Raw genomic sequence first — 12,908 nt, forward strand, 5'->3', positions numbered from 1 at the left:
CCAGGAAATGGATAATGTAATGTTTCAACCATAGCCCCAGGCTGCACTCACACATATCTAAAACCCATTATATAAAACACAACACACAAATGCACGCACGTGCACACACGGCCTGTGTTACTGGAGAAAAGCCAACATCTTAGAACTAAAAACAATGCAAATGGCCTCATGACTTCCTGAGAAAAACAAATCAAATATGCTGTATCACACTGGATGGCTTATGTAAGAGAGGCAGAGGCGGAGAGAGAGAGACAGAGACAAAGAGAGAGCGAGAGACAAAGAAAGAAAGACAGCGAGAGAGAAAGACAGCAAGAGAGAGAGAGAGAGAGACCACGAGAGAGAGACAGCAAGCCCACAAGGAATCACTGTTTCAATTGGCACTAGGTCTGTTGAGAGCATGAGAGTTATTTCACTATTTCACAGAATCACATTTTCAGGGCAAATCATGCTATTTTTCCTGTGACTCAATCCACTTACCAAAAACACTCCCATTCAAATATGATCATCTTTCATGTGTCCAACCGGGCAATCACATCAGAGCACACCTCGCGGACTTCAGTTCACACACAGAGCTTGAGCCCGCTTGAACTGACATCTATGAAATCAGTCAACGCCATTAAACCCACTGAAAGTCTACTTCCATACTGTACACTCCTTTCTTTCCGCTACATTATGTAGGATTACTTATGCATTCTCTTTTCCCATCGTCCCCTGCAGCTGTGTGGCAGGCCTCCTTAAGATAGCTGTTCCATCAGGCTCCACTACTACTACTGGCAGTCTGACACTACACCAGGCAAGACTGGGGAGTACTGTAACATACAAGGCAGGGGTATTCAACTCTTACCCGACGAGGTCCAGAGCCTGCTGGTTTTCTGTTCGACCTGATCATTAAATTGCACCCACCTGGTGTCCCAGGTCTAAAATCAGTCCCTTAGAGGGGAACAATGAACACCCGCTGTGGTACGTGCTGGTTACCAGGTCCAGAGTTGAGTTTAAGGGATACGTGCCTTTTTCCGTACTTTTACAACTTCCATGGAGCTTGAGTCAATCTCTGAGTAATTGTGTGGGTTGTGTTCAATGCTAAATGTCACATGAATGTAAGTGTGTATGATGCCAAAATAGACATGCACTGTGTACAGCACATTGGGAAAGTGTTCAGACTCTGTTTCTACAACTTGGAGTCCACCTGTGGTAAATTCAATTGATTGGACATGATTTGGAAAGGCACACACCTGTCCACAGTTGACAGTGCATATCAGAGCAAAAAAAACAAGCCATGAGGTTGAAGGAATTGTCCGTAGAGCTCCAAGACAGGATTGTGTCGAGGCACAGATCTGGGGAAGGGTACCAAAAAAGGTCTGCAGCATTGAAGTTCCCCAAGAACACAGTGGCCGCCATCATTCTTAACTTGAAGAAGTTTGGAACCACCAAGACTCTTCCGAGAGCTGGCCTCCTGGCGAAACTGAGCAATCAGTAGAGAAGGGCCTTGGTCAGGGAGGTGACCAAGAAACCAATGTTCACTCTGACAGAGCGCTTGAGTTCCTCTGTGGGGATGGGAGAACCTTCCAGAAGGACAATCATCTCTGCAGCACTCCACCAATCAGGCCTTTATGGTAGTGACCAGACGGAAGTCACTCCTTAGTAAAAGGCACCACAGCCTGCTTGGAGTTTGCCAAAAGGCACCTAAAGGACTTTCAGACCATGAGAAACAAGATTCTCTGGTCTGATGAAACCAAGATTAAACTCTTTGGCCTGAATGCCAAGTATCATGTCTGGAGGAAACCTGGCACCATCCCTACGGTGAAGCATGGTGGTGGCAGCATCATGCTGTGGGGATGTTAATCAGCGGTAGGGACTGGGAGACTAGTCAGGATCGAGGAAAAGATGAACGGAGCAAAGTACAGAGAGATCCTTGATAAAAAACCTGCTCCAGAGCGGGCAGGACCGCAAAGGTTCACCTTCCAACAGGACAACAACCCTAAGCACACAGTCAAGATAATGCCGGAGTGGATTCGGGACAAGTCTCTGAATGTCCTTGCGCGCCCAGCCAGAGCCCGCACTTGAACCCGATCGAACATCTCTGGAGAGACCAGAAAATAGCTGTGCAGCAACGCTCCCCATCCAACCTGACAGAGTTTGAGAGGATCTGCAGAGAAGACTGGGAGAAATTCCCCAAACACAAGTGTGCCAAGCGTGTAGTGTCATATCCATGACGCGAGGCTGTAACCCCTGCCAAAGGTAATTCAACAAAGGACTGAGTAAAGAGTCTGAATACTAATGTAAATGTGATATTTCCATTTTTTCTTTGTCATTATGGGGTATTGTGAGTAGATTGATGAGGGGGAAAAAACTACTTAATCAATTTTACAATAAGGCTGTAACATAACAAAACGTGGAAAAAGTCAAGGGGTCTGAATACTTTCTGAACACACAGATGCAACAATGAGGATGCAGGGTATGCCATCTCTGGTATGCGAGTCTCGGTGAACAGCACTGACTATGAATATGTAACTATTTGAGTGTGGTCTTCAGCAGGTAAGTCATGCCTGAGCCTATGAGCCTAACTACACTGCTTAACATCATTAGCTAAAGTACATTCTCACTCAAACACACGTTTAAAGGGATTTGCCTGATTGCCACTAATTCAACAGTATTTACAAGATGTTGTGGGGGTTATGGAAATGTAAACGTGTGTTTCTCACTCACATGTTTGAAAGCGGTGTGGGGTGCCGCGGTCGCCCCCGTCTCCTCTAGGTACTCCTCCCAATTAAAGTCGGCCTCTTCCTCCATGGAGTCTGCGTCTGATAGGAAGAAAGCCCCGTCAATCATTTTGACCGCCACCAACCCAGTCACAAAACATTAAAAATCACCATAAATACAAGCATAACAGCGTCACACTCTTTAACGACATGTTTTATTTCATTATCTAGCAGAAACAAAATCATTCAGTCGACATTCATACCGGTTTATAGACTAGGGTGATATCGTCTATATGAATGCAGCTGCCACTGTATCGAAGCCAATTGGATGCAGTTTTCATCATTAATCGCAGATGATAGGTGCAATACACATCCCTGCATTCTGAATTAAAGTTTGGTTCTCACTGTGAACCCGAATGAATACATCAAATAAAATAAACACTAGCCCTATAGGCTTTGAGAGGTCCCGTGTGGCTCAGTAGCGCTTGCAACGCCAGGGTTGTGGGTTCGATTCCCATGGGGGACCAGTATGTGGAAAGATGCATGCACTCACTATTGTACATTTATCTGGATAACAGAGTCTGGTAAATTAATAAAATGTCCAATTCAAATGCCTAGGCTCATGTCTCTTCAGTAAATCCGAGCTGGATTTTCTTCTCCAGTCTATCCCATTTAAACAACTTGAGCCTATGTGCACGCTGTAAATTTAAATCTTAATTGGCTCATTTCAAACTGTCGTTGATGAGGCGCCATAAACCTGAATTGGGGGATCCTCCAGCATCGTTTAAATCTCCAGTTTGCGAACAGTTTGGCTTCCCGGTAGATTACCACGCCGATGGACAGAGAGTTGTGGATAAAACCGTATGTAGCCACTGCTCAAGGAGAATAGCCTCTGCAGGTGCCAACACCTCACATACGCTGACATCACCCCAGTATACCGACGGAAACGCAAAGAAACATAACATCGTCTCACCTCTGCATTCAAGCATTCCTTGGCAGCTGATTCTGACTGGGCCAACGAAATGACAGGAGTGATATAGGTAGACTTTGTTGATATTTTTTGAGTCTTTGGTTAACAGCCGCAAATATGCGCCCATTCTCGGTGGTTGAGAACAAGAGGGATTCAGCACCTAGTGACAATGCTCGAGCCACGTTACAAACTTCCCTCTTGCACTCATTTCAGCAAACAGGTCTCTGCTCCATGTAAGCAAGCCAAAGCTCTCAATGAATTGGCCAATGCACACTGTGAAGGCACTTAACAGTGACAGCCCATTACATTACCCCGGGAATGGTTGATGTCCCATGCTACAGACAAGCCCTCTTCATCAGAGTCACAACTGTGCATCTGGCACTTAAGGAGGCAGTGTCATGGTGCGTTCGTAACCAAGTGGGAAGTGTTAATTACTAGTGGGGAGACTCGTCTATCATCCTGAGCACCCACTTCTCCGACATGGTGACCTCTGACGTCACCTAGTAAGGAAATGGCCTTTAAAACAGTATTTTCTGCAGTTCAAATAAATCCATTAGGTGGTTTTTGAACTCTATAATTTGTTTAACAAGCATGATGGTTGTACTTTCAGTTTATAGTTGACACAGCTTGTTGGCCATTAGCCAATCTGCATTTATCAGCGAGTTCAAATAACATGAACGCATCCAACTGGTATTTACGACTTCACAACTGGTATATTTCCACCTCCCACATGGTTACAAACGCAGCATCAGAATGGAAAACCGACAGGCCCAACATAACAATCCTGTCACAACAGACAACGCCAGGAACATTGTGAATGCTGAACATTGAGAATGGCATTTCATTTTCCGCTGTACTGAAACTGAACCGTGACCCCAAATCCGCAACCGTTACACCGTTACTTATAGAAGTATGAGATACCAGACCCGGTCTCGGGGATGGCGAACTCTGGAGAGCCCTTCGATCCCCACTGAGTTGGGTAGATCTGATCCCCAAAGTACTTTAAAACTGGAGGAATTTTTGCCTCTAGGGCACTACAGACAGCTATTAGAGGACCTGTTTTTCTGGATAATGTGTTTTTTTATGATTGTGTTTTGCTTTTCATGTATTGTTGTGTAATAACGTATATTTTAATGTGTATATTGATGTGTAGTTTAATGTGTATATTGTAATTTTACGTGTATTCTTGTGCTAAACAGGGCTCATCTGGAAAAGAGACCTTGGTCTTAGCATGGATTCCCTGTCAAAATAAAGGAGAAATAAAATGAGAATAAATGACAATGCAGCAGAGAAAGGGCAATAGGAATAATGTTGTAAATAAAACAGTATATGTCCTCAGTCCCGAGCGAAAGAGTCGAGTGGAATACAGTTTGTGTGGAGTGGGGAAAAACATGTGTACGCCTTCATTCTGCAACGATCAAAGTCACTGTGTAAACTGATACGTCGTAATAAGCATAAACAAAACATACAGATTTAACGAGACAAGCGGGGTGAGATCTGATCACACACCAATGTCATTTTTCTAAATCTATGGGGAAGGACATTTATAAAGAACACAGCAGGAACCAGCTGAAACTAAGTTTAGTCTCTTGTCAAGCATTCAAAATTAGGTCACTTGAAAATGTATCTGATCTTTAATGAGTTTTATGTGTGTGTGTGTGTGTGTGTGTGTGTGTGTGTGTGTGTGTGTGTTCCAGGTCTTACGTAATGCCACTAATGTTTCTCCTCAAGGTGAGAACGGTTTAATTTGCCCGTGGGAGACTGTTACTTGGACAAGGTATAATGTGTCTTTTGTGTGTGTGTGTGTGTGTGTGTGTGTGTGTGTGTGTGTGTGTGTGTGTGTGTGTGTGTGTGTGTGTGTGTGTGTGTGTGTGTGTGTGTGTGTGTGTGTGTGTGAGAGAGAGAGAGAATCTGCATCTCTTGTTCCTGCTGTGTGGTTTCTCCTCTCTAGGCTGTGTCTCATGGGACTTAGTGTGTGGGACTTAACCTGCACTAATGAGAGAGAAGAAACTACCGGTTGTTGTAGTCGGGGGGCTTTCTGAAAAGAATCTGCTAGGCTTGCTCTTCTCCCTTACACATAGTAGTGTGTGTGTTTGTGTGCTCACACTCCCCATCCCCAGACCTTTACAAAGGCTATGACGTCATACCTTCCACTGTCCATCTCAACCTGATTCAAAGGGGTCACGTTACGAACGCTGCTTTTAACAAAAAGTAACCTTGTCATTCAAGCGTATTTGAGATTAGGAAAATCACTTGAAAAATCCTTTAAAATATGTTTTATAATTAAAAAATATGTTCGATCAACCGTGGTGTTGAGAAAACGCTCCTAGGCGAGTTGTATTTCCTCTTTCCTGTCCGCCCAACAAAACTTTCCGGTTTTCTATTTCTTTTAATCCAAGTTCCACTTTTTTTCAAGTCTGTTTATCTGATAAGAAGCACCTTGTAGGGCTGAACAGAACAAGGAAGTGAACACAGGAAAACCATGACATAGAAACTAACTATGACTCCACAGTCAGCTCATACTTCCCCACACCAATGACCAGGTAAACTGGACCAGATTCTCTCACAGCTGGACACAGTGGCTACTGCAGATTCATGCTGAATAATCCAAACCCCCCAAAATAGCCCTGCACTACACGCATTCTGAGACCTCGATGAAGGTCAATAATGGTGTGGCATGTAAAAAGGAATGGGAAAAATTGGAAATTGGCTGCCCTGTTGTGATTGTGATACAATGGAGATTAATGCTTGGGCCCTTCATGTGTCATCAAAACAATGGAAGACAAAAAAATGAGGAAGAGATAGAAGATTAAAAAGTGTAGGTAAAATCCCTCACCTGAGTGCACCCGTTCATCTCTCCCATTGGCCGGGCTGTGGGATTTCCCCACGGAGTGGGCCAACGGCCTGTCCTGTGGGCGGGACTGCATCCTGCTCTCTCTTCCTGGTGACCTTTACCCTTTTACCCTTTGTCCGTCTGTCTTCAGACTTCTCAGTCTTCACTGCATCTCCCTCATTCCTCCACTGTGTCACACAAAGGAGGAGTTAAGTAGGAATGGAGCATTAAAATCCATATCATGTCCATCTAAACAATGACCACTATAACGAAAGACAATAGAGGCATTAATTCCAGACCATACAGATGAGAAAAATTAAGAAACCCGCACACTGCTCTTGATAGCATCACTGCTCGTTATTAAGCTTTACGTATCGGCCTCACGACCTTCGTCAGGGCTTGTGAGTTTAATTTTGTATTTATTAGCACCTTTATGTAGACATAGCTCCACCCACATTCGTTCCAGGCAACGAATGTGGTTGGAGTCGAACAATGTGCATTTCATAAATAGTGTACATAAAACGCATTTAACACATCTGCCAAGCCACAATGAGCACATCGACTCACAGAGCAAGTTTTCATAAATCATTGGGTACAGTGCAAGAAAAACATCAGAGTAATCTGAAATAGGGGACATGAATTCATGTTTACATTTACAACATGTATTTCATCATTAAGACCTTTTGGGAAATGTATGGAGGGTGAACATCCAAAGACATTCTATTTTGCTCAGAGTAATTATTTACATCACCTCCCCTGTCTGATATCTTAACTTTCACTATGCCACAAAATCTAAAAAAGGTAGAAATGTCATTTTTTTTTAGGTCATTAAAAATGTACCGCGACTGGATAGTCCCTGTCGTTTCTCCTGATTGAACTTGTTCACTAATTCTCTGTTGGAGAAAAGGAGATGTTTTGCCTACAGACCAGCCCACCGTGCAGACGGAACAGCCTCTGTTCTACTCATTATACTTGTACAGCATAGAATACCTGCTCAGCACAGTGCATTTCTACTGTGTGCCTCTGCTTGGTTCAGTCAACGAGAGCAATGTGCAGTTTCTGCTGTCGTGGATTTGCATACCTCAGCACAGCTCTTCAGCCACAAGAGATAACCAATCACAGTTGAAATAAGGTTGAAGAACAGGACTGACACAGCAGAACCGCATAAAACCATGCCACAGAGCTCAGCGTTACATAAACCATTACGGAAGAAGAGGTGTTTTAAAATGGCTTAAAATCGCTCAGAAAGGATTCATAGCGCTTAGTCATAATTTACTCATACTTTTGCTTTATCTTAAAGGTCTTAGAGGAAAACAAACTAAATAGGTTCCTATTGTTTTCCCACTCTGTCTCTTTCCCAGATCACATGGTTACATTTTGGGATATTTTGGGATAACTGCCATTTCGCTCAGCCTCCGCAATGACTCACTGCAACTGCACACACTTCCATCAAATGTTCAATTAACACTGATTCATAGAGCAGATTCATACCAATTCCCTTCAATCAAACTTATACACAAAAACAATTCTCTGCAGACTTCGCAAATTTGCCTCAGCATTCAAATCCCCATTCAAAAGAGCAATAGGCAATGTTATGTGCTTGTCATCATGCGTTTTTATAACAGGAGGAACATAATTGGCAATGCATTGAAATCAACTCGTTGCTTCATTGCATAGCTGTGTCCTTTCACGACATGTAAATCCTTCTGAACGTGTCCTCCGTCACGCAGGGATCCAAACACACATCTATCCATAGCGTAAACAACAAGCTGGTCTAATTGGACTCACATGACACTGCCCCCTGTCCCTCTCCACTCTGTCTGATAGTCCACATCCTCCGGGACTCAAACATAGGATCCATCTGACTACAGACCATAAACTATCAGAGATCACAGGCAACAAGGTCCATTAAATAACTCAAATGTAGTATAAACCACAATGTCTAGGACACAATCAGAGAAAATCACAGATTTAGAGAACCGAGCAACTTGTCTCACAGAGGGTCACTTATCCCAGAAAAGTTCTCACTGATTTAAATTGAAAATGTTCACTATTATAGCATTCAGTCAGGAGGATCTAAGGCTGCGTTTACACAGGCAGTACAATTCGGAAGTAAAAAAAATATGATACTAATAGTTAAAACAATAAAATAAAATAAAATCAGCCTAACTAAACCACTAAATTAAAACATATTGGTCCATACTGGTCCCCAGCATCCCAGTGAGCAGCCCAGATTGGATCCTGGGGATTAGGCTGATCTGTGTGTTAATCTGAGACGCAGGTCTTTCCTGGTTAAAGCCTCATCAGATTGAGATGGTGGGGGGGGTGTTATGGGTTAGCCCTGATGAGTCCAGTAGACACCACACGCCGGCCCTTAGCTGCCTTTCTCTAAAACCCCAACCAGGACAATTGAAAGACATAATGGGGAATTAACAGATTAACTAACACTATTTGGGCTGGGTGTGTCCTTCCTCATCACCCGTCATGTTTTTGTTTGTAGATATCAATATTTGACCATTTATCCTGTGAAGAGTAACGATATCTCTCAATGATTTCTACACTTCTGTTTGATCACTCACTATGTAATCCACAATATCACATCCAATGAAAGATTTCATGATTTATCAGTATGATGTATTAGTATAATATATCAGAATACTATAGTGTCTTGTCTCTATGGCTCATCTAGCCTGGTGTGTTCCTTATTACACAGCCTGTGATGCTGTGTGAGATCAGCTGACTGAGATATTTAAAAGACTGAAGAGCAAACAACTGCCCCAGGCAGACAGGCCACAATGCACAGTGGCAATGAGAAAACATACTAATGGGCAGCCTACTGCCTACAACAGCAGCTTCAGGCAACTTCTCCAGCATCAAGCTATTGTCTGAGTAACATCACATCAGAAGGTCTATATAATTAACATTTTCCATAAACTCAAAAATAATCGAAAATAGATGGAAATGGATCTTGTTGGATCTTAATCCAAATGTCATGTTGTATAATATATCTTTATCTTCTTTGAAGAAAAAACGTCCGATGTAGGCCAATCACTGGACAGCTTTTTTGCACATTGTGTCTGTTATGCTGACTTATTTTCTCTCCTCCAGACATTGATTTGCTCATGATCTGGTCAAAAAAAAAAGAAAAACTTGTTTTTTTTTTAAACTCCTGTGATTCATTCATCCACACACCTCACTGAACTCATAGTGGAGAAAACGAAATGTGGCTTTCTTTACGTTGCAATGAATCTAGTCAGCCAGACACTTCCCATGCACAATTAGCCTGAGGATGTTGCCATTATTTCACCTGAAACTACAGCAGACACCTTTGAACTGACGATGTCAAGTCACAATCTTGGCCTGGTGACTTAATTACAGCCGTTTTCCATATCACTTTGTTATGTAAATCACCTTGAAAGATGTGTCAATAATGTAAGTTGTTCTTGGCTAATCAAATTCTCTGTCTTCACTCACAAAGCAGAGCCAATCCATCAATATTTTATCTGTTCTTCCTTTAGAACCTTATCAGGGACATTTACATACAATGGCAAGTGCTTTCAAAAGATCGATTATGAACGGCGCTGAGGAGCACATGAATAAAACCATCAATAACCATGCATCCTTGATCATCTTTACACCCCTATACCAGATCCCTGGACACTTCATAAGGTTTTACTGTAAAGAGGCGAGATCTTCTCCATGATGTTGCTTACTTCCATTCCATCTAGGCTACACCAGTACCAAGGCAAAACGAGCTCACATATGAGAGCCCCCGACCTGCCGTATGTTTTAGGGTTTTATAGCAATAGGCAGCCTGAATACGCATGAGAGTGCAAATGCACATCACTGTTCATTCGGTAACGTGGTTTTATTTTTATATTCATTATGGAGCCGAATGTAATCCCGCAGAGGGATCATCAGAATAATGCGCAGCTCAACTCCGGATTTGCTGACCGCCCGCAATAAAAAATAAATAATTAAATTGATATATGCGCGGTTTAACCCAATTAGCAACTTCATCATACAAATTTGGCATAACGTCGGATTGGGAGAATTACCTCGTGCAATTTTACAATCATCAAGATTGGATGTTAAAACCTTGATGGATGATTAAAAAGACAAACGGAACCGCTCATCAGACCATTATTCTATGTCTACTAAATAACGATAAAAATGTTTGATTGTAACTGCTAATGCTGATAAAGTGAAACAGGAAATGTAGCTAGGCGTACTGTGCATTTGTGGGATACGGGTGTCGCCGACGTCCTCTCAGTGCGTTACACAGTCACTCATTTGTATATGGCACTTCGCTAATGTACTTTGCACACAAAGTATTGCAGCGGAAAAAAACTCTAACAGTATTGCTAAACGTCTACTTCCAATTTAATTCATTAGAGCTTGTTAATGCGCATCAAAAGAAACTGAAACTGGACGGTTAACTGCAGTAATTTTATTTTTTCCTCATTCAAAGATTTTACATGCAGTTTTTTACACACCAAAACCCGCCATGTTGAAAGTGGTTTGACATATTGGCAATGTCCGGTATTTTCCGATGCCTTTGCGCACCTATGTGTGGGGAAAAATGTGACACACCTACACGTTTCAACTGTAAATATGAACATTTAAAATGAAGTCAGGGGTGTGAATTTATGAGTATTTCACTATTTTATCGTTTTTAGTGGAAAGCAGACCGTTAGATGGAAATTCATTTATCAGGCTTATTGAAATGTGTTTTTCCTACGCACGGCAAGCATTAAAATAAATGTTTATGTAACCAATTTATTTTCGCATCAAGGTTTATATTAAATAAAGAAAAACAATCATACTAACTAAATTGAAAGTGCCACGAAGCGACGTTCTAACCGCATGTGAAAGCTATAATTACGCACGTAAAAACACTTTGTACAACTTGGCTCCTGAATGCGCCAGTATTTATGTTTCTAGAGAAACAGCCTCGAGTAGGAATGGTTAAAGGTTTTAGCCAGGAAAAACCTTTCACGGTAGATATTTCGTCGAGAAAACGACGGCTCTGGATTAGTAACCTACATAAATATTTAAAGAAGCGTCAACCTGTCACCTGTCTTACCTTAATGATGTTTTTTTCGCGTCTAATTTGCGAGCCTTTTTCGTTCGGTGGAAGCCAGCGAGCGACGTCTTCCAACTGCACAGCACAGAGATCGTTCCAATATGGCATCCCACATCTGCGCATGTCCAAAAAATCTTCAGATTATTTTCAAGCCAACTCCTTCAATGACCTTTAGTGCAGTTACGAATTTTTTTCTGCCAATTATAAATAGAATGTCGAAGTAGACTACCCACCCCCATATTTTAACCCCTCGGTCTTTCATAGCTGAAATACACAACACATAGATATTGTTACCAGTGTGTTTACACAATGATGAAGCCACTATTTTTACACTTCTGAACCATTTTTTTTTATTGTATCTTTATTTAACTAGGCAAGTCAGTTAAGAACAAAATCGTAATTACAATGACGGCCTACCACGGCCAAAACCTAACCAGGAAGACTCTGGGCCAATTGTGCGCCTCCCTATGGGAATCCCAATCACGGCCGGTTGTGATACAGCCTGGAATCGAACCAGGGTCTGTAGTGACCCTTCTAGCACTGAGATGTAATGACATTTCCGAATACGTTTTTTATTGTCGAGACTAATTGTTTCATTGTTTTAAAAATGGGAATATAGGCTATATTATATTAAGGTTGTTTTTTCATGTGAAATATAAGTGTCCAATACACAAATCCCAACAGAAGTCAATAGGCATACTCTATAGTCAAAGATAAAACCTGTTTAAGCCTGGAGCCAAAAATGCTTGTCTAACAACTATTTGACTTTCAAATAAATGAACGAACGTGTAGGCCTATGCATGTGCTACCCCCTTCTTTGAGAATTCCATTGGCACTGTTTCTGACTGTTACAGTCGTGTCTTGACATACTAACCTTTTCTTTCGGTTGATTGTGTGTTTTTATAAAAAAAATATAATATTCAACATATAATGAAACGTAACTCAAAGTTTAGTGTGCACGAGAGACTCAGTGTCACTGAGGGAATTCAGTGTCACATACTGCACAGAAGTAGTATTTATTTCATGATATTCATTTAAAAGATAAGTCAAAAAGGTATCGTTTTTTAACAGCTCGTTTTGTGTTGTTTTTGTCATGTTAGTGCATAAAGTCGAAACTGTTTCCGCTTGACTGAAAACTGAAAACGTTTATGCACTTTATAAAAACACTTAAGAGTAGCCTACATGAGATAAAACCATTGATATTCATTGATAAGTATCTCATGATCATTCTGTCAGTCAACCAAACCCTTGTATTCATGTGGTCCAGAAGCAAATTGGGGTACAAGGGCTTCATATGGTCCCAGTTCGGCCCATGTGTCC

The 12,908-nt window shown here is 41.8% G+C and overlaps 1 protein-coding gene across 4 annotated transcripts in view; it reads right to left on the reverse strand.

Moving 5' to 3' along the window:
- The window catches only part of sfmbt2 (Scm like with four mbt domains 2), a 52,745-nt gene extending 41,036 nt beyond the window's left edge, over positions 1–11,709 (reverse strand). For all 4 annotated transcript variants that reach the window (XM_052460280.1, XM_052460278.1, XM_052460279.1 and 1 more), the window contains exons 1-3: positions 11,589–11,709; positions 6,506–6,690; positions 2,707–2,801 (exon numbers count right to left, since the gene is read on the reverse strand). In XM_052460280.1, coding sequence (XP_052316240.1) covers positions 2,707–2,801; positions 6,506–6,596 — 186 coding nt within the window. In that variant the 5' untranslated portion in view covers positions 6,597–6,690; positions 11,589–11,709. The remainder of the gene's footprint in view (positions 1–2,706; positions 2,802–6,505; positions 6,691–11,588) is intronic.
- Positions 11,710–12,908: the final 1,199 nt, after the last annotated feature.

The sequence above is a fragment of the Oncorhynchus keta genome, chromosome 13 (assembly GCF_023373465.1).
Source record: "Oncorhynchus keta strain PuntledgeMale-10-30-2019 chromosome 13, Oket_V2, whole genome shotgun sequence".
Lineage (NCBI taxonomy): Eukaryota > Metazoa > Chordata > Actinopteri > Salmoniformes > Salmonidae > Oncorhynchus > Oncorhynchus keta.